Source organism: Talpa occidentalis, unplaced genomic scaffold (genome assembly GCF_014898055.3).
Source record: "Talpa occidentalis isolate TD23 unplaced genomic scaffold, MPIMG_talOcc4v2.1, whole genome shotgun sequence".
NCBI lineage: Eukaryota > Metazoa > Chordata > Mammalia > Eulipotyphla > Talpidae > Talpa > Talpa occidentalis.
Genome location: NW_026555331.1, coordinates 108,415,560 through 108,438,176, shown reverse-complemented (window position 1 = coordinate 108,438,176; position 22,617 = coordinate 108,415,560). Strand labels below are relative to the sequence as shown.

The window sequence follows — 22,617 nt, the reverse complement described above, 5'->3', positions numbered from 1 at the left end:
TTCTACTGTCAAGAGTATTTCATTCATTCAACAGATATATATATTCAGTGCCGGCTGTGTTTTTCTTGTGTGTTTGAGTGTGCTGAGAGTCCCAATGTCCCTGTCATAATGCCTATTTAAATTGAATGTTTTCAAATTTACACATAATAAGTTTAAGGATAAAAAGATATTTGCAGAGCAAATTTAATCTGCCCCTCAGAAAATACTAGAGAACCTGGGAAAACCATTTTCCCCCAATGAAAAGATCTGTAAAAGAGGGTCATTTATTATAAGTCTAAGAGTTTCAGAAACAAACACAAGTAGCAAACAAAAGGTCACATGGTGACTAAAACTGCTGAGTTAGGAACCTGTGTTCCTCTTTTCAGTCTCACTCCCCATTCCAAATTTCTGCTACCCCAATAATGCTTAGACTTCCCCATACCGTAAATTTGACCGTGACTCTAATCCTCGAGCTCCACAATCTCTGAGCAACTAATTGGTGTGCTAAGGCATCTGATCTGTGATGCTCACAAAGCGAGATCCAACTACTTCTAGACATCCAGGGAAGTCAGCAGTCTCTAGTTCAATCCAACATGGCAATGAGGCAAGGTCTTGTGATGAAAACCCTTTCCCTGGGGCATACCCTCCTTATCCTCCACTACAAACATCTCCTTATAAAAAACTATTAAACCATAAAATGTATCTTCTTTATCCTCCCAGGGACTACTGTATTTCAGCCAGAAGGTCAGAAAAGACCAATGTTCCAGTTCAGCATTTGGGCAGAGTTTAAAAACAAACAAAACTGAGCCAAACATTTCTCTATTCCTGAAGCTCTAAAACCTGCAGTCTTTTCCCCCAGAGAAACATTTTTTATTCAGTCAACCTGTCCCATTACTAGGAGATGTTTGTAGTAGAGGATAGGAAGGGTATGCCCCAGGGAAAGGGTTTTCATCACAAGACCTTGCCTCATTGCCATGTCGGATTGAACTAGAGACTGCTGACTTCCCTGGATGTCTAAAAGTAGTTGGATCTCGCTTTGTGAGCATCACAGATCAGATGCCTTAGCACACCAATTAGTTGCTCAGAGATTGTGGAGCTCGAGGATTAGAGTCACGGTCAAATTTATGATATGGGGAAGTCTGAGCATTCATGGGGTCCAGAAATTTGGAATGGGCAGTGAGAATAAAACAGAACCAGCTAGGAATAGCACAGTATAAGCACAGGCTTTATCTTTATGAAGACTCACGGATAACCAAAGCCCAGTGCATTCCAAAGGGCAGTTCAATTTAGCAAGATGACTAACCTATCTAATGTACTTAAGGAATTCTGGTCGATGGAAAATCTGAGTGACTGTGCCAGATGGAAGAGGGGTAAGGACCACCAGTGACCATGGCAGCCAGAGCCAGAAAGGCCATGGTCATCTCCTGTGCCTCCCCAAAGTACATGGAGTCCCTGAAGTTGCTTCTGCCAAGAGTAAACGGTGAACATTTGCTTCTTTAAAACACTATTTTTAAAAATACATTTAAAACACTATTTTTAAAAATACACGTGCTAGTTTAGTCTCCATTTGCTCCTGCCCAGCCCCTACCTCAGAGTCATTCTCTTTTCTCTATATTGCAAGAGACTGGCCTCTGAGAACACCAGCACCTGAGCTCCTTTCTCTCTGGCTTCCTATCAGGTTCAGGTTCAGCTAACCGGAGTCCCTGGTGAGACAGACACAATAGGTATTTCTTCCCAGCAGTGCTAGCCACAGTTCTGGGATTGACTTCAGCCCTCCCAGCCAGGGAGCAACCCACATGGCGCAGCAGACTTCTCCTGTCTCACCGCTGCCCGCCTCAGCAGTGTATTTCAGTCTGCCTGTTCTGTTCCCCACTCTGTCTCTGGTGAATCCTCTCACCGCCCCCCCACACCTCCGGCCTGTACCTCAGTTCTTGTATGCATAAATAAATCTTTAAAAAACTAAATAAAACACCACAAAGCCAACATGATAAAAGTCAATACTTTATATACAAAAGATCAGTTTTGCAACGTTAATTCCACTGAATGAGTGCACGGCATTTTCATGAAGTATCTTAGGGCTACATCAGTACAAAATAGTTTAAATTAGTAAAATAAAGCAGTCCCAAAGGGAAATCATGATTACTTCAGAGTGAGTGCCACCACCACTTGGGAACAAGAAACATAAGACAGCAATGCGGTTACCACACGAGGTGAGGTGGGGAGGCTAGGCAGGTGAAGATTCCTTGTTTTCCTATGCAGAGCACAACCCAGCCCCCCTTTCAGGGCACTGCTCTCTCGAGGAAAAGAATGTCACCTGCATATGCTCATCTGCTGAGAAGTCGCTTCCATCTTGGTCTTGGGGAGAAAGCTAGAGTCCACCTTCACCACCAGCCCTGTCTGCTCACAGGACTCAGGGCGGGTGAGAGTGCACTGCAGGACAGTGACAGCAATAAGGACGAGTGAAGCAGGCAATCTTACGTGGCAAATGCACAATCAATTCTCTATTCATAGTCCAAAATGTCTTGTTTTCTATTTAACCTCCAAGTTACACTGTCAATTGGAGCAGAACAAGGGGATGAGTGTGATGAACTAGAAAACTGTGTGTGTGTGTGTGTGTGTGTGCGCGCGCACACACGCACACGTGTGTGCTGGGCATCACCAGAGCCAGTGAGGAAACTTTTCCAGGGCTTACTGGGAATGCTGGCACACCCTGTCTTTTCTGCCCATTTGAAGAATACTTTAAAACACTGGCACTGGCAAATTTAAAAAAAAAAAAAAATTTAATCCTCCTATGCAGACATCCTGGTCACTTTTTCTTCTGTTCCCTGCAAGATGATTGTAACTCCTGTCTGACACTACTTTCCTTTAATAACAAAACTACCCAGATGGCTCACAAAACACTGGCTGGCAGCTCAGCCTTTTCCATAGACAACACATCCCACGCTGAGGCACCTCGCACCGATTTTTTTTTTTTTTAAGATTCCTAGCAGTTGGCCTAAATTCTCACCGCGTGTACAACCCATCCCTGACATAAGCCCAGGTACACATGACCCACCTACTACTTGCTGACCGTGCGCTTCTGAGACCCTCGCACCCGCAGGCACACTCTGCCGTGACCGGGGGCTTGGAGTCACACAGGTGGCTGAGTCAGGTTTAGAGTTCATCGTGTTTGGCCTCCTGGTCTTTGAGTTTAAATTCCTCAGCTGTGACCTTTCCATCTCCATTCCGGTCCTGGTTGGTGAACATATTCTTCACAATCATCTCAGCATCAAAGCCAGGAGCGAGTTTCCCTTTGCCAGATGCCACCTGAGCATGAATGTACTCTGAGAACTGGAGAGAAGGGGGACAGTGCAAAGCATGAGATGTGGCAGCTGAGAACCCCAAGCCCCCAGCCTGAACACAGCCTCCCAAGGGTGATGGAGCCGGAATTTGAATCTGAGCTAGCAAAACAGACAAAATCTTATGAGCTACACGACTTGGGTTTTTTCCCCCAGATGCAGGTTAAAAGTCCCCTGACCAAAAGACTTCCCCACCAAAGGCTGACCCCCAACCACCCTGAGAACTCGCCATACAAGTGGCTGCTGTGCACTAAGCATCATCACAGACCCTAGAGATACATCAATAAACAAATAGCCCACCCTCTTAATTCTAGCATGCTGTGGTGGAAAAGACACACCATTAAAAATAGACATTAAAAAATAGGTAAATTACAATTAAATTAGAAAATAAAATGCTCCAGAGAAGTAAAAAAGCAGTGCCAGGTAAGGAAGAGCAAGTGTGAAGGTGGCCACAGCTAAGCACAGTCCTAGAGGGCCATGCAAAGAGGCAGTGCTGACAGCAAGGAATGGGAAGCGGGAGTTCCAGGTGGTGCTGGTGATAGTGGAACCCATAGCAGTGCCCTATAAGAGGAAGAGCAAATCTCTAGGCATCTGCCACACAAGGGTCCTCGTCCAGAGGGCAGTCACTGGTCACACATACTCCTCCACCTTTTCCTGCCGCTTTATACCCTGCATCCCCCTTGCAGCACAGTGGTTAAGGAGGAAGGCATGGAAAAGAAAGCTGGATGAATAAGCTAACTCTGCACCCCATGGGATTCTGAGCCTCAGTGTGGAGAAGGAAATGAAGCTCTGATATTAAACTGTCTGCACTTCAAATAATTAAAAGTGAGATTATTAAGATCCAAAAGTGAATAGAAATGTTATGGGATCTGCTGGTGCAACCATCTAATGGCAGGGAGAAAATTTCAACACAGTACATTAGAGAAAGAAAAAGTTTGTGGTTAAAGAAAAAAAAAAGAGTATAGGTGGGGGAGTGGGTTGAAGTGTTTAATGTGGACATTAGGGTAAAAAGCCAGTGAAAAAGGGAAATTTGTGCAAAGGCTTGAAGAAAGCCAGGGAGTGAGCCAAACCGTTATCTTGGGGGAGTGTTTTCTGAATACAGAACACCTGGTACAAGGCCTGGGGTGGGTGTGAGCCTGATGTGCTCACAGAACAACACAGGGACAGCGTGCTGGGCAAGTAAGCAGGGGAGAGCAGCCGGAGAGGGGGTGACAGCAAGCAGGTCGTAGAGGCTTTGGAGGAAAGGTGGGGGGCTTTTGGGTTGGTGAAAATGTGGGATTTGGGGAGAGTGGTGTTCACGGAAGGGAGACAAACTCAGTGCCCTGTCCCGATACCGTGCGCTAGATATGTCTTCCATTTGCATGTTCCTGAGTTATATTCTTTGTAACAAACCAGTGATCTAGTGAGCTAATGAATTTCCCAAGTTCTGTGAGTCACTGTAGCAAGTTAATCAAACCTGAGGAGGGTGTCCAGAAACCTGATTTACAGCCAGTCGGTCAGAAGCCCAAGTGGCAGCCTTGGATTTCAGCTGATTTCTGAAGTGACTGGCAGTCCTGGGAGACTGAGTTCTTAACCTGTGGACTCTGATGCTACCTCAGACTCCCTGCTTCACTTGCTGAATGGCCTTGGGCCCAGTAATGTTCACTAGGCATTTCTGCCCCGTTTTCCTTCAAAGGTCATTTACCTCTTCAAGGAGGACTTCTCCATTGCCATCCTTGTCGATTTCCTCAAAGAGGTTGGGTGACACCTCATCATTCCATATGAACATGTACCCCTCAGGCAGGCCCGCAACAAGCTCCAGCAGCTCGATGTCAAACACCAGCACGGCGCTCCCAGGGACTTCTCCAGCTGTCTCACCAACAGGGCAGAAGCGGGTTAGTGCCCAGGGCAGCAGTACCGGCTCAGCTCCCCTCCCCACCTGAGGATGCATCCAGCTGCCTGACAAAGGCAGGCATTTCTCATGAAAGCAGGAGACCTTAGCATTGGCAAGCAGTTTCTCCCAACTATATGTAGTCACCATTAATGAGTTATGAAATCAGTTTAGATGGCGACCAGGATTTCTTTTTTTTAATTAAAGAAGAGAATAAAATAGACCAGGGTACAATGCACATAGAAAAAATAGCTTTATTCAATTTTATATATAAAATAAAATGTATATTAACACATGCAGAAATTTTAGGTTTATGTATATTAGAGACAGGGAGATGAAATGTATTTCTTAATGTGTGTCAGTGAAAAAAATCTGAAAGTCACTAGTAGAGACCACATTGGTAGAACTTTTGAATAGTAAGATTTTAAAAATAATACGGTACGTCTTAAAATTACAATCTAACATGACAATAAACATAAGTTTGAGAATAGTATACCTAGTACGAGCCCAAAAGAAGTTATGCAACTATGTGAATAGATATGTGTATATATAAATTCAAATGTATATGTAAATATGCCTTAATTTAAATTACTAAATATTATGTAGATTATATATGATAATTATAATCTATCTTACAGAAGCATGGTCTTAAAGGATACACAACATATTTTTTAAAGTGTTTCTTTTTGGATTGGTAGGAGGAACAGAGTACTTTTTCCAGTTATTTTAAAATGATGAAAAAGAGGAAATCAATCAAGCCTGCCATGTTTACAAGTTAACACTTTGCATCTCCCCCACCTCCAGAGAGCAGGAGCATTAAAAAGCTGAAAAAAAGAAGGGGTTGCCAAATCCCCATGTGGTGGACTCATTCTGGCAGCAGTAGTGAAGTATATACCACAACACAAACCTCTCCTGTGAGGACGAGGCAAAGACAGTATTTCCGTGACTTGAAACTAAACTCTACCATAAGGAAATCCCTTTGGCCACCTTGCAGGTTCGGGAGAGGAGAAAGCAAAGCCTTCCTGACCCCAGAAACAGAGCCAGAAGGAAGCACTTGGCCTCACCTAAGAAAAATTGCCTGGAAAGCTCCTTTAGGGACATTTCCCACAGGTGGGTTTGAAGATGCAAAAGGTTTATTCCACTAAAGCCCCTGCTTTCACAAGAGGGTGTGGGGCATTAACATGGCATTAACACTGAATTCACAGGGATCTTAGGAACTCATTTAGTTATCAAACGAAAATGCTCAATACTTTTAAAAAATAAAGCCACAGATTGTTTGGGTTTTAAATGGAAGAAGCATGGTGTGACTCTACATATGGCACCCCAAATGCACAAAATACAGATAGTAAACGTGCCCCAAAAGCGTTTAATACTGTTGCTTACTTACCCACGCCGGCCTCCCCATACCCCAGGTGAGGAGGGATAATCACTGTTCGTTTCTCTCCAACACACATCTCTCTGAGACCCATATCCATTCCCAGCACAACTTGTCCAGATCCCAAAACAATATTATACGTTTTGCCTAAATTCCACCTGAAAACAAAGCAAAGGAGTCCCTGTTTAGGTCAGGAGCCCACTGGCACTTGAGAGTGTTCCCATGACAACACATCACTTCCATGATGTTTCTGCCAAAGACACAGAAGCCCTCTTCAGTCGTGAGGAAACATCAGACAAACCCAAACCGAGGGACATTTGGTAAAATTACCACCTGTAATCTTCAAAAGTGTCACGGTGAAAACCAAAGGAAAACCAGGGAATTGTCCCAAAGCATTGGGGCACATCAGAATGGGGTTATTTCACATCCTGCAGAAGTTAAGTGAGGTTGTAAGGTTACATGGCAATAAACACCCTGAATTTCACTTATGTGTTGACTTAACGTAGGTGCTTTCCATATTGTAGGAAATGCATACTAGAAGGTTGAGGGATGATGGGACCTCTTGGGGCAACCTTCTTGCCAATGGTTTCGGAAAGAAAAAGTTCTTTGTCCTGCCTGCTCTTGCAAAGTTTCCCTAAATTTTCATCAGTGTTCATTGGCAGAAATTTTCCTAAGTTTTTTAAAATAAAATTTAAAAGTGGTTCAAACCCTAGGTTTTGGATGCAGTAAGACCTGCATTTGAATCCGGGCTCTACCACTCAGTTTCACCCTGACCATTTAATCTCTCAGATTCCTAATCCAAAAAGTGGGTATGATAGCTACTTCACAGGGATCTTCTAAATAATAAATAACATGTTAAGCTTGGCACTGCAGAAAGCAAGTACAAAGGGTTAATAAATGGATGGTCTGGGGGATGTAATGGAAAGTGCTTGTGTCTATAATGATCTGACTTCTGAAAAATAACTGAGAGTTTAACTTGGGCCATGGTTTAAATTATCCTTGATGTCCATGGTTTCCAGGAAGCCCAGATGAATAAACGTTTGCTCTATCACCTCAGTCACTATTGAAAATAAATCTATTTTCAAAGTCATGTGTTCCTATCACTTCCTAAAGGCAAAGCGGGGCTATGTTCTTCAATACCAAGAAAGAAACCCCACCTCCATGATGCCCCCTTGCTGCCCATTCCCCAGGTGATGACGACACAGTAGCCCATTTGGGTCATATGTCCTTCTCAGGCCTCCTTGGGCCCAGGGCTGCCTCCTCTGTCTCTTCTCAAGCCAATCTCAAAGGCAACTGGTTCTCTGGGGCCAGCAAACCAAAACAGGGTCTGCATTTGTTCTACCTGGGATGAAACTCAAACAGCCAACTCTGGCGCAGGGCACCTTGGCCCAAGGCCCGCAGGACGGAGCGTCCTCCGTTCTGCCCTCTACACAATCCCTCCTTTGTCAGCAGCACAGAGGCGCCTTCACATAGCTTTACTCCAGGGACTATTAGGGACCTCCCTTAGGACTCCTCGGCTTCCAAGTCTTACAGAACATTTAGGAACTCATTTAGTTATCAAATAACAAATGCTTTTTCTTCCTCTCTGGGGCCAGTGTAAGCACACATTAAGAAAATGCTCCAAGTAAACACTTCGTGTTCAAGTGTCATCTCTGAAAACCCCACAAACTCTTTTTCCGCAGGACATCTTTTATTTTTATGCCGTTTTTTTCTCTCAGATATGCTCCTCATTCCTTCTGTGCATTCCAGGCTTCCCAACCCTCACAGGCTTCCTGCTTCCTGCCTGCAGGCCGCCCTCTGTGGCTCTCCACCCACAGTCCCCTCTATCTCTCAGCAGCCAGCTTGTCTTGGCACTGACAAACTAGTACTCACAGCACCTGCCTCTTCACTGCTAGAGCCCACTGGGGCCCAGGGGGGGAAGGAAGTAACTTCCTAAGGGACTCCTCCCACACACACAGGTAGGCAGAGGCCTGCCATACCTGATGTTATCACAATTTTCTGAAGATCTCATCAAGAAGAGACCTGCAGGTACAACTGCATGTTGCTCTTCCAGGTAGACTTACATGTAACACAGATGATGCTCACAGTACAGACTGGAGTCTCAGGTAAGGGGAAGGAGCTTTTCATGCAAGAATGTTTTGAATCCACCAGACATATCAGATGTCAGGAAGATGGATCCCCAACCCACATGAGAAGCATATGCTGAACACACTGGGAGGGAATTCCTCTGTTCATTTCCCACCCTCACATCCCCTCTCCATGGTCACAGGAGTGCTACATATGAGTATAAACATTAGCAAGAGTAACTGCCCTTATAGACCTTTCTCAGTTTGTGGAACATTTTTGCATGCATGAGCTCACTGGATCCCCCAAACAACTAACTACAAGTCATGCTTCTTCTCCACTGTACTCCAAAGCTTTAATACCTAGGTGGCTGGGATTTCTTTGCAAACAAGTTTGCTATAAGCCAGATCACTGTAATTCTAGGCCTCAGAAATTAGTACATGTTTTGCTGATTATATATTTTCTATTACATTCTCATTTGAATACATTTTGAAATTGATGGCATATCATTATTATGGGATAAGATTTATACTTTCTTAGCAATGCATAAAATAATGGTGTTTTAACAATCAACACATGAAATATGCTATAGGCATTTGTATATAAGATCTTGTGGCACCAGAGAGAGTATTCTGAAGAATATATCCCAGAGTTTGTCTCTTCATGCCTGGGTCTCCCCACTCACACTCTGTTACCTGAAGCTATAAGGCAGAAAGATGGGTGAGAGAGAAAGAAAGCCTTCCCCATCTAGAATAAATGCAGTAGCACACTTATTTATAGGATGTTCTTCTTTCTTCCTAAGAACAAACTTACGGATTAAGGTCACGCTCAGTACAAAAAATGAATAAACTTATACGAACTATTTAAAAGGTTTGTTTCCCAAAGAAAAGAATATTGTATTCACTTAGATACATCTGAAGATCCAGATAAAGAAGAAGCAAAGTTCCCTTCACCTTTACCATACTAGTTTATTCTGCTGATTCCTACTAATATATATTCAGACTGTCAATCAATTAACATTTTATTAAAATGCTCCCTTTATGCTATGATATAGGTGCTATTGGCTAGATGTAAGTTATAAAAATATCAATAAAAATATGAGATATCCCTAGGGTATTCAGACCAGCAACAGAATTGAAAACGAAATCAAATAACTAAAAAAAACGCAATACATAAAATAAAATGAGGCTATAAAAGTAGGAGCAGTTGAGTCTTCCTTGGAATTAAGGAACAATTTTGATAAAAGGGAGGATATTTAATCCAGGGCAAATATTGACAAGAAAGAAGCAGTTCACATCCTATACCACTATACGTGGCAGCCCTGGGAGGTAAAATATGGGCCCCAGCAGATGAGACCAGTGAAGCAGAACAGAGCTGACAAAGAGCCTGATGCACCAGACTTTGGAGTTTGGACTTTATCTGTGAGTTAATTTTTAAAGACAACAGTTATAGGATGAGATCTGTTTTTCAGAAAGACAATTTCACAGGAGTAGCGGGAGATCATTCATAGGGAACTCTTAAAATAATGTTCCTGGGGGCCTCCCCGGTGGCGCAGCGGGTTGAACGCTGCACTGTGAAGCTGTCCACAGCCTCTACAGCACGGTTCGATTCCTGGCAGGCCAGGAAGAAACCCACATGACACAGCAGACCTCTCCTGCCTGGCCCGCTGCTCCCCTCAGCAGTGTCCTTTGTCCGTCTGTCTGTTCCGCTCCCCGCTCTGTCTCTGGTGAATTTTCTCTCACCCTCCTGCACCTCTGACCTGTACCCCAGTTCTTGTATAAATAAATAAATCTTTAAAAAAAAATAATGGGGCCTCCCTGGTGATGCAAGGGGTTAAGCACCACACTATGAAGCAATCCGCAGAGTTCGATCCCCGGCCAGCCAGAGAGAAACCCACATGGCGAGGCAGACGTCTTCTGTCTCACCCACTGCTCCCCTCAGCAGTGTGTTTCAGTCAGTCTGCCTGTACTGTTCCCCCTCTGTCTCTGGTAAATCCTCTCCCCGCCACCGCCATCTCTGGCCGGGACTCCAGCTCTTGTATGCATAAATAAATAAATCTTTAAAAAAAAAAATGTTCCTGAGCAATGATGTGGGCATGAGCTATATACTGGGGAAGCTCTCAACCCATAGCCAGTGACTAGAAAAGGAGGACCGCACGGAGACACACACTTTACCCACCAGACTCGCTCCCCCACCACTCCAGCTGCTCTTACGTGGAATCCAGCAGGGTCCCATCCAGAAGAGAGGCGTTGTAATGATATTTAAGGAAATCTCCCTTCTTACTCAGCACAGAGCAGTCGGGGGGCTTGTAGTGGGAGGTGATACTGATGGAGTCTGAAGGGTTGTGGAAGTCAATCACGTGGATGTCAAACACCAGTACAGCTGAGCCAGGGATGTTCCCTAAGGGACAGATACAGGAAATTAATGAATGTGCCCTACACACTACAACAATGTGCCTCCCCAATAACACCAGGCAAGGCCTTGCAGATCTCCAGTGAGGAACATGGAGACCCAGACAGGAAAGCTCTGGGAGTACTGGGAGAATGAAGCTGGAAGGCTGTAACAAGTAACCTAACCCTCGTTTTCCAGGTGGGGAAACTGAGGCACAGATTTGCTCAGGGTCACACAGCCAGTTAGGATCAGTGTGGACTAAAATTCCAGACAATGGGTTACTGCTCCATGGAATTGTTAAGCCTGAAAGATAGCTAAATTCGTCACAGATGAAGAAACTAAAGCTCAGCCTTATTAAAGCACTGCTTCCCACTGGAAGTAAGAGTTAAAATGAGAAAATCAGCTGAAAAGTAGAAATTACTTCAGTGTCCTACCAGTGTGCAGGAGAAACAAAACGTATAAAACTTCACAGGGAAAAATGCCTCCCCAAATCAGCCCATTCATAGCTCTTATGATATAGGACACCTAACAGCTCACAAAATGCTTTTTGTAGAGCACATCCTGTTTGTTCTACATGAAATTAATACACTTTTCCATTATTTCCACTTTTGAAAATATTTATCTCACATATGAATAATGTTTATAGTTTACAAAAGTATTTTTCACACACATTTTCTCAGTAAACCTCTGCAGCAACCCTGTGGAGAAAGAATTACCATAAATCCTGGATTAGCAGACACTCCATGAATTTAATGTCGGCTTCTCAGGGGATGGAGGGACACCTTAAACATATGTATTAACTAGCAAAGCTATGTAAACAACCCAAATGCCCAAAAACAGATGACTGGATCAAGTAGATGTGGTACATATACACCATGGAATATTACTCAGCAGTCAAAAAGATAAACTCGTGCAATTTGCAGCAACATGGATGGAGCTGGAAGGGATCATGTTCAGCGAATAAGCCAGAAAGAGAAAGAAAAATACAGGATGGTCTCACTCATAGCATGAATTTAGAAAACCTAAAAAGGGACCAGGAAAAAGACTAATTATAATAAAGTAAAAATCAAAATCAACAAGTTACTATAAACCAGAGACACACTACAGGGAGGGAGGGGAGGAGGGAGTAGGATCAAAACGGGAGGGGGGAATGGGAATTGTATGGGGACTATAACCAAGATGAAAATGCATACATTGTGCAAAAATGAAAAATGACGTAGAAAATATATAAAATTTTAAAAAGTGTTAAAAAAGTTAACTATTAAGCACATCTCTAGATCATTTCAAAAAGTTTAAATGTAAAAGTTTTATAAAAGTGTTATGCAGAATCAAGGATGTATATTTCCACAAGTGTTTACAGGGAAGGAAAAAAAGATATAAGTTGTTCAAAAAACAATCGCTATAGTGGGCCTCCCCTGGTGGCGCAGGCGGTTGAGTGCTGCGCTGTGGAGCTGTGCGCAGCCTCTGCAGTGCCAGTTCAATCCCGGCCAGCCGGTGAGGGTCCCACATGGCGCGGCAGACCTCTCCTGCCTTGCCCGCTGCTCCCCTCAGAGGTGTATTTCATCAGTCTGCCAGTTCTGTTTCCCACTCTGACTCTGGTGAATCCTCTCACCCTCCTCTGCATCTAGCCTATACCCCGGTTCTTGTATGGATAAATGAATAAATCTTTAAAAAAAAATCGCTATAGACAGATATTAAACAGAGATATATGCACACTCACAGTCCCCACCCCTGCTCTGTAGCTTTCTGTGTCTATTTATTGGCTGCTCTCGCTCTAAGACACACATATGCACAAGCACTTAATGAGTGCTTACTAAGTACCGTAAATGTATTCATTTAAGTGCTGTAGATGTATTCATTTAATTGTCATTGCAATCCTATATTCTAAATCTATGGATGAGTAAACTGAGGCACAGGTTTGGGGGCTCGCCCAAAGTTACTAAGGCAGGAATTAGAGAACCATGTGCTTTTCTTGCAGATCACAGGTGCCTGATTGCTCCAGGCAGGACAAACGATGAAGTTCTCTGCCATTACCAAAGACTCGGAGTCTAAATGAATTTGCAATGGGAGGAGGCTAGGGAGAGTGCCATCGAGAGCAGCTCTGCCTTTCGCTCTTCCAGCCCAAGCTTTTATTACAGACATGAACAAAAGAACAAGACAATAGCATGCGATTGGGTTTTTTCTTATACCAATTAATAAGTTACTGCTGAAAACAAGTCTTCCTGGTTAGTAGGGAACATGCGCACAAGCCAGTACATCCTCAGACAATAGGAGTCAATTATGGGAAGAAGTTCTGTTTGCAGAAATTTTAATGTCCTGGAACTCCATATGCAGAGTAAACAGGTCTTCTCGAAAAACTCAGCTCCCTTTAGGGCAGCAGCCTCCCAACACCTGATAGTGCCTAGTGATGGGGAGTTGCTGACGTTGGTGGTGCTGGGTACAGGAGCTTTTCCATAGGAACAGGCACTGCAGGCTGCTCTAGGAGGTGGCCCAGAGTCAGGGTCAAGGGCAGCTCCTGGTGGAAAACTAGCACAGTGGTGAATGGCTGTGGCACTAGATCAGTGATTTCTCAAGCATGGCTGTCCATTAAAAACATATGGGGTTACAGCTTAAAAATGTGAAAGAAGCCAGAAACAAAATCATACTGTACAATATGCAATCCTCCAAAACATGGAAATCCATAGCGACAGAAACTAGACTAGTGTTTGTCAGGTGTGATATGTATGTTTGTGTATGTGCGTGTGAAATGGAGAACGACAACTTAATAAGTATGGGCTTCTTTATGAATGATGAAATGTTACAGAATTAGTGGTAACGGTTGTACAACCTTGTGACTACACTAAAATTCACTGAATTGTATATTTTAAAACAATGAATCTTATGTAATGTGAATTAACTCAATAAAAATTTAAAATAAAAATTTCTTCTATAGAGTGTACCCAAAAGTATAATAGCAGAGATCCAAACAGGTATCTGTGCACTGATATTCACTGCAGCATTATTCATATAATAGATGGGAACAATTCAAGCGTCCATCAACAGATGAATGGATAAACAAAACATGGCATATATATCCAAAAGAATATTATTCAGCTACAAAACGCAATTAAATATTGATATAGGTTAAAATATGGGTGGATCTTGAAAAGTTAAGTAAAACAAACCATACAGAGAATAGCAAATAATGAATGATTCCACTTACATAACACACCTAGAACAGGGACAGAAAATAGAATGGTGGTAACTAGGAAGGGTACAGACTTTATCTAGGGGATGATGAAAAAGGTTTGGTATGACAACATGGATGGCTGTTGAGGACATTATGCTAGGTAAGTCGGAGAAAGACAAATGATATCATATATCTATGGACTCATAAAAACAGAGAGTAAAATAGTGGTTATCAGAGATGGGAGGGTGGGGTAGGGTCATAAAAGAGAGGTTATTTAAGGATACAAGCTTATAATTAGTAGATAAATAAATCCTAGAGGTCTGATGTGCAGTGTAATGATTGCAGATAACAATATCATATTATAAACCTCAAATGTGTCAGGAGCCATTAATTATTCCCACCACAAAAAGGAAAGATAATTATAGTTGGTAATGGAGGTGCTAGCTAATGCTAGGGTGGCAACACTACAGTACATAAATGTATCAAATCACTATGTGGTATACCTTAAACTGCCACGTGATATGTCAAATATATTTCAGTAGACTTTTTTTTTAAGTTTTGAACATAAACATAGTGGTGATATTTATAAAATACTGTGAAAATATTTAATGACAATCAATTGTACACTTAAAATAGCTTCAAATAGTAAATATATGCATTATACTGCAATTAAAAAATAAATCGAAACACCACATTCACAGAATAAGAAAAATCACAGATCATCTAACAAAAGGGGATCATTAAATGAGAGGATCATTAAATGTTTTTAGCGGGAATGTTAAAAACAGTGTCAATCCCTGGGTCCCCCTCTGAGATTCAGAGTAGCTCCCTGAGCATGGAGGTAAATGGCATCAGAACATCCTGGAGAACTTATGAAAGTGCACAGGGCAGACCCCTTTCCTCTCAGCATGTGTGGGCTCTGTGATCCGTAAGCACTGCCAGTGACTCTCCTTTGTGAGAGGCACCAACATTTGAGAACCGCTGGACTAGAGTGGGCCCAGGTTTTGCAACTCTTTTTAATTTTTCCGGGGGTTTCTAACAGGTAGCCAAGTTTCAGAACACTAAGCTAACTGGTCTAAGAGTGAGCAGGTAAGGACACTGAGGAAACCCCGTCTCTGAAGAGGCCCACAATGCAGGCCCTGTTTGCAGTGTGGTGGGATGATAGGAAAAGAAAACTGCAGCATGATCTGCTCCAGTAACCTGAAGATAACAAAAGTGGATGGAGCCCACCAAGGCACACCTGGGACAACTACCTGCCAGCACTTGGCCAACTCAAATAGAATCTCCCCTTAAAATGTACTTACATGAATAGCTAAGCTTTGGAAACAACCCAAATGCTCAAAAATAGATGACTGGCTCAAGAAGATGTGGTACATATACACCATGGAATATTACTCAGCAATCAAAAAGATAAACACATGCAATTTGCAGCAACATGGATGGCACTGGAAGGGATCATGCTCAGAGAAATAAGCCGGAAAGAAAAAGAAAAATACTGGATGGTCTCACTCATAGCAGGAATCTAGAAAACTTAAATAAGGGAGGAAAAAGAATAACTATAAGAAAGAAAATATCAAAATCAACAAACAACCATGAACCAGAGACACTCTATGGGGGGTAGGGGGGCGGGGAAAGGAGGGATTGGGGTCAAAATAAGGGGGTTGTAATTGTATGGGGAATATAAAAATAAAATTTAAATTTAAAAAAAAATGTACTTGTATGCGGGGGGCTTCCCTGGTGATGCAGAGGTTAAAGTCTCAGCGCTATCAAGCTATTGCCAACCACTGTGGCCTGAGTTTGATCCCAGGCCAGGGAGCTAACCTTCTCCTGTCTCGCCTGCTGCTCCCCTCAGCAGCGTATTTCAGAAGATCTGCCTGTTCTGCTCCCCACTCTGTTTCTGGTGAATCCTCTCAACTCCCCACACCTCTGGCCTATTTCTTGTATGCATAAACAAATAAACAAACAAATAAATAAATAAATCTTTTAAAAAATGTACTTGTGTGCAGAACCTTCTGTGCGCAAAAAAAATGACATGCCCCTCGCCACCACCACCTACCTCCCTGGGCTCTGACATCAGCTTGTCCAGCACTTTTTTTTTTTTTAAAGATTTATTTATTTATTTATACAAGCACTGGGTACAGTCAGAAGCGTGGAAGGGTGAGAGAATTCACTAGAGCCAGAGCGGGGAGCAGAGCAGGCAGAAGGACCAAAGTACACTGCTGAGGGGAGCAGCGGGTGGCAGGAGAGGTCTGCGGGCCATGTGGGACCCTCCTCCGGTGGCCGGGGAGCAGCCGGGGATCGAACCCAGTGCTGCAGAGGCTGCGGGCAGCTTCGCAACCCAGCGCTCAACCGCTGCGCCACCGGGGAGGCCCATGTCCAGCACTTTTTTGATAATTTACTCTGCTTCTCAGGATTCCAGGCACAAGTATTCTTACAGGGAAGAAGAGGTCAAGCATAATTGTCAAGTACCTACTGAGGATGGAGTGTTTGTCACCTCCTAGGAAGCTGACATGAGTCAGTCTACCATGTGTTTGATTAGGCACAAATGCTCATCTACTGAGGCATAAACAATGTAAGCCTTGTGTGGGCAGGGAGTTTTATCTTTTTCTATGCTGCATCCTTAATATCTAGGGCAGTTCCTGGTCATGAAAGCACTCAATGCATCTTTGACCCTCCCACCTCTACTCCTTCTATCTTGCTTTGCCTTCCACAAAGAATCCACAGTGTAAGAATAAGTGCTGATCAGCAAACAGGTGAAAATAATCTGCTATTTCATGATGACTCCAACACCAGCCTCCCTGAATAAACCCCTAACCAGCACAGTAGCGGTCATCTGCCCCCCCTAGAATGCCTCTTTAAGAAGAGACACAGATGACAATAAATAAATGCAGTTGGCTAGCTCAGCCAGAAGGAAAAGCTTCTGGGGGTTGTGGGTTTCCTCTGAGAGCTCTGGGATTTCTGCTTGGTGTTCACAGTTCTCCATGTATGGACATCAACAAATCACTGCCAGAGGAAACTCATTCTTCCCTTCTCTCTATGATGCAGGAGGGTCAGAAATCCTGGGTCCAATTCTAGTTAATGAGTTAGGTGTCGGTAGGCAAATGACTCAATCTCTCTGGGCCTCATTATTTTAATTAAGAATTGTTCCAAGCTTTGAATGAGAGCATACTTGAGAAATCCTTGACACCATTGCATAAAATAATGTTTTCCTCACTCATTTCCCTAAAAATGTGCTTAGATGGTAATTTGGAAGTTGTAGAATAGAAACCTAACCCTGAGTGCAGAACCCATTCTCCACTGACTCTCTGTCACAAAGCAGAGAGCAAAAAGACCCAGAAACTTTCCAAGAGGCCTATCCCTTATCCCTATCAACCCTGTAGGGGAATGTGGCATTTCATTCCTTCTACAAATATTTACTGAACACTTACTACATGCATGGCCCTGTGGCATGTGGAGAGGAACCCATAAACTTCCTCTGTGACCTAACACCTTCTAGAGTCAGTCCCTCAGGGATTAGCATTAGGTCCTATGCATATGCAAATCCCACAAAGAGGCCAGAGGCAGGCCCTGCACAACAGCACCCTGGAGTTACACGTCAGAGTGTCCTTCCCCCACAGCAACATGATTCATGAAGCCACCTCATGCCCAGAAAATTTATGAGCCTGCAGATGCTTCCTAGAGCCTTATATAATTTTTTCACAGAGCTGTGTTTCATACTTGATAAAAAGCCAAACAAAAAAAATAATTTAAGCTAATGTTTTCCAACAATATATTCTTCTTAGAAAAAGAAGGCTTAGTCCTGAGGAATAATAAAATGCCAATACTTAGAAAGTAGTGGCCTATTTCTGTATATAATTGTCTAGAAGTAAAATGTTACATGATACAAAATAACAGGGCATCAACACACTAGATAAACAGGACACGCAAACAAGGTCTGTTGACTATGACATAAGCTGTGATCTGTTGTGGATTAATAAATGAGAAATTTAAGTCAGGGAGGAAAAAAAAAACATTTCTCCATGGTACACCTAGATTCCAAGCAACCTAATGATTTTTAGATCCTCTGGACAAACCCTACTTGGAAAATTCCAAAGATTTATGTGATAACAGCAGAGATCAGGAAAACATTAATGCAATGAATGTGTGCTGCCTGCTAGAATCACATCAGCAAAAAGAACACAAAAGTCAAGTAAACTTTGAATCAGTTTGCTTCGAAACTGATTTCTAAGCAAAGTTAGTAAATAAGAAAAAAAACACAAAAAAGAAAAAAGAATTTGGATCTAAATGGAGTCATTAAAAATATCTGTTAGCATAGAAAGTTGTTCACAATAAATTAAGTAAAGAGAAATTACAATGTAATATATATAGATGATCTCATTTTTTTGTCTATTAATAGAGGTAGATATATATATTTCCTTCTGCCTACATAGATTGACATATACTCAAAAGTATAGCAGTATATTCACTCCATGATTGTATTAATTTCCTGTTGCTGCTATTCCAAATTATCACAAGCTTGGTGGCTTAAAATAACACAAATTTATTTGCCTAACTCTGGAGGTCAGAGTTTAAATTCAAGGTACTAGCAGGGATGCATTCCTTTTTGAGACATTCGAAGAAAATGTGTTTTCTGGCCTTTCCCAGATTCTCAAGGTTGCCCTCATTCCTTGATTTGTGGCCCCTTCCTCCATCTTCCAAGTTGCAGCCTACCATCTTCTCTCTGTCACCTTTTGCTTCCATCTTACAAAGACTCTTGTAAGTATATCAAAATTCCCTGGATGATCCAGGATCCTATCTCAAGATTCCTGATTCCTACATCGATGCATCTGCAAAGCCCCTTTCCCATGCAGGGTAACATATTCCCAGGTTCTGGGGACAGGACAAGGACATCTTTTGGGGCCACTATTCTGCCTTCCACATTAACAATGCTTATTCTTGGGTGAGGGAGTTATGAGAAATTTTTGTTTTCTTTATCTATTTTCTTTTTCTAAAGTCAATAATCATTTGTGTAACTTCTAAAAGGGAATTTGCTAGCAGGGTGACAAAATGTTCTAAAACTGGACAAGGGTCATGGTTGCAAAGCTCGTGACATTGACTAAAAGTCACTGCATTTTTTACTTAAAATGGGTCAAATTTACAGTGTACAATTTTATCTCAATAAAGTTATCACAAACCAAATACAGTGGGTTTGTGACTTACTTCCAAATGACTCAACAACAACAATAAACCAAAATGTAATGATAGAGAGAAAATAAATAAACCAAGATGTTAACAACTGGTGAATTAAGTAAAGTTCATTGTATAGTTCTTCCAACTTTGGTGTATGTTTAAAATTTTCAGGAGGAAAAGAAGAAATAACAGAGCATCTCTAGAAACCAAAGCTCTTGGGGCAATTGCGTACAGAACTGAACTTCAACATTTTGGCTCTCAGGGCACCCTGGTGCCAAGTAACATGGAAGCAGCGAGTTAGAGCTTCTTAGTTTAACCTCAGGAAGGCAGATGTGCTGACTCACCTCTTCCTTCCTCTCCATAGGCCAGGTGAGGGGGAACCACAATCCTCCGCTTCTCCCCGATGCAAACACCAAGTAAACCTTCATCCATTCCAGGAATCACGTAGCCCTGCCCAATGTACGTGTCAAAGGTGCGGTTCCGAGAGTAGCTAGGAAAGAAGAAAGGAAAGATGAAACGGCTCACAAGGGTCGCTATAGCAGCTGGGTACCCCAGTCAGCTCCACGAGCCAACAGGACGCAGAGGCCTCGAGCCCCAGGACATGGTGAAACACAGAATCTGAGGACGCAGCCAGGAAACATGCTCCCCTGAAATGGAGGACAAGAATACGACACAGTGTGGGAGCAGCATCCACAGAAACAGACCTGGGGAGACTCCCTCCAACCTTCAGGTTCCGACAAGCACATGGAAGGAGAAGCAACCACGCAGAAATGTGGCTCACGCAAACTGGTCTGCATGTTTATTAATGAAGATCAAGGGGGCCCTTGTCAGAAACTCAGGGTGTACCCCAAGGACAACGTCTCTAGAATCCAAAGAGATTATCTGTATATGTGGGATAAGAATATACTGGGAGCAATTTAACTCTGCAGTCTCTAGAAGAGTCGGGGTGAATGCTCCCTGCTGTAATCTCTGCTCAACAAACTACCTTCTGGTGAGTACTTGGGTTTCCCAAGTGCCTCTGGCAGGATGCCCAAACATTCCACCCTGTGGAAGGATCCAACCTCCGTATAAATTGCCAGTTGAGTCTGATTATTATGGCTGGTGAAAATAAGAATCAGTCCCCAAAAGTCTGACCATTTAGAATAAAACAAAAAAACATGATTTGCCACGTCTACTACCAAACTCTCAACCACACTGATCTGCGCCCATCACCACCCCCACCCAGTGCAGATGTGGCAAAAGTTGTCCTGAAATTGTCACTCAGCCCTGCCTCCTGAAACACAGCCAATTTCCCCAGAAAAGATGGCCAGCAGAGGGGGCCTGGAAGATGAAAACCTCTGAGGGACTCTCCTCAACACCCCTCAGAGAACACAGAGCCAAGGGGCATGAAGAAATGGTAATAACAGATGATCCTCCTCATCCAGAAAGCATATTATCTGCATAAACTCTTCCAGGAGGCTGTGGAAAAATGACTCTTCCCCAAATTGAAAAGAGCCACCCCACCCTCCACTGAGCAGCTCCAGATCTTATCCTCTCAAGAGGCCATGGAGGCTAGGAGGGGAATTACAGGAGTAAAGAAAGGGTAGATTTGGCTCTCTACCTTCCCCAGGTCACTACCACTTTGGCAGGTACTTTTCTATGTGTTGTTTTGTTTTGTTTTTAAAGATTAATTTATTTATTTATACAAGCACTGGGTACAGTCAGAAGCACGGGAGGGGTAGAGAATTCACCAGAGCCAGAGTGGGGAACAGAACAGGCAGACAGATGAAATACACTGCTGAGGGGAGCAGCGGGCGGCAGGAGAGGTCTGCCACGCCATGTGGGATCCTCGCCGGCGGTCAGGGATCGAACCAGCGCTGCAGAGGCTGTGGGCAGCTTTGCAGCCCAGCGCTCAACAGCTGCTCCACCAGGGGAGGCCCTGGCAGGTACTTGTTGATCATCACAGAGTGTAGCTCTTTGCTAGGCATTTTGGGAAGAGCTGCCCTAATCTTCTAGTTCCATTTCTGGTAAATATTCCCTAACATCCCCAAGACAGCATCAGATTCTGCAATAACTGGGACCGCCAAGATCCAGCCCCAAACCAGGCCTAGTACAGACCAATGACACAGTGACCTTGAGGGGGTATGCTGGCCAGCACACAGTATCCCTGTGGCCCTGGACAGACAGTCCCACAAGTCCAGACAAAGACACTTCCTCGTGATGTGGTGGTTATTTTTTTTTTTTAAGATTTATTTATTTATTTATACAAGCACTGGGTACAGTCAGAAGCGCGGGAGGGTGAGAGAATTCACCAGAGCCAGAGCGGGGAGCAGAGCAGGCAGAAGGACCGAAGTACACTGCTGAGGGGAGCAGCGGGCAGCAGGAAAGGTCTGCGCGCCATGTGGGACCCTCACCTGGTGGCCAGGGAGTGGCCAGGGAGCAGCCGGGAATCGAACCGGCTGCAGAGGCTGCGGGCAGCTTCGCAACCCAGCGCTCAACCACTGCGCCACCGGGGAGGCCCTGTGGTGGTTTTTTTTTTCAGTCAACATTCCCCAATGGAAAAACTGAGAATTGTAAAATTTTCAATGCTCTCCCAAAATAATTTATGAATTTTTAAAACAATTCTAATCAAAATTGTGTGTGTATGGGGGAGGAGTGAGATTTTAAAATTCATTTGGAAAAACAAATCATTATGAATGCTGTCTTGAAGGTGTAAGATATAGCAAGCTCTTATTCATGTAAAAACATGTAAATGGACGGAAATATATATGAATGTATGTATTTCATTGTATGTGTAGGAAAGACCTATGAAATTAATAATACTGATTCCCTGTAAAGAAAGGAGCTGGGTGACAAGGATAGGAGGGAAAGTTTTCATTATATTTCCTATGCTTTTAGAATTTTGAACTATGTCAATGTATCACTTACTAAAAAAGAAGGTGACGTTTAAAGAAGAAAAAGAATAGCTTCTACCATATAAATTCAAAAGCATCAATAGCTAAAGGTGTGATTCTGGTCCAGGAATAGTTAAATCAATGGAAAGGGATAAAAATTCTGACAAAGACCCAAACATATATATAAGAATCTGGTACATAATAAAAGTTACATTTTAGATGAGAGAGGAAAGATAGAGTTATTCAATAAAGGGTGTTGGAAAAACTAACTAAAACCATCTGGAAAAAATAAAATTAGATTCTTACTGTCACACAGAACACCACAATGCATTCCAGATGGAGTAAAGATTTAACATGAAATCATTTATGAGAAAGGAGAGATACTGTGG

General features: G+C 43.0%; 1 protein-coding gene across 1 annotated transcript in view; it reads right to left on the bottom strand.

The window, feature by feature from the left end:
- Positions 1-1,950: 1,950 nt before the first annotated feature.
- Positions 1,951-22,617, bottom strand: part of FKBP9 (FKBP prolyl isomerase 9) — a 37,380-nt gene continuing 16,713 nt past the window's right edge. The window contains exons 6-10 of the mRNA XM_037510044.2: positions 19,700-19,845; positions 10,840-11,026; positions 6,575-6,720; positions 5,002-5,165; positions 1,951-3,309 (exon numbers count right to left, since the gene is read on the bottom strand). Of these exons, the coding sequence (XP_037365941.1) occupies positions 3,133-3,309; positions 5,002-5,165; positions 6,575-6,720; positions 10,840-11,026; positions 19,700-19,845 (820 nt within the window). The 3' untranslated portion in view covers positions 1,951-3,132. The remainder of the gene's footprint in view (positions 3,310-5,001; positions 5,166-6,574; positions 6,721-10,839; positions 11,027-19,699; positions 19,846-22,617) is intronic.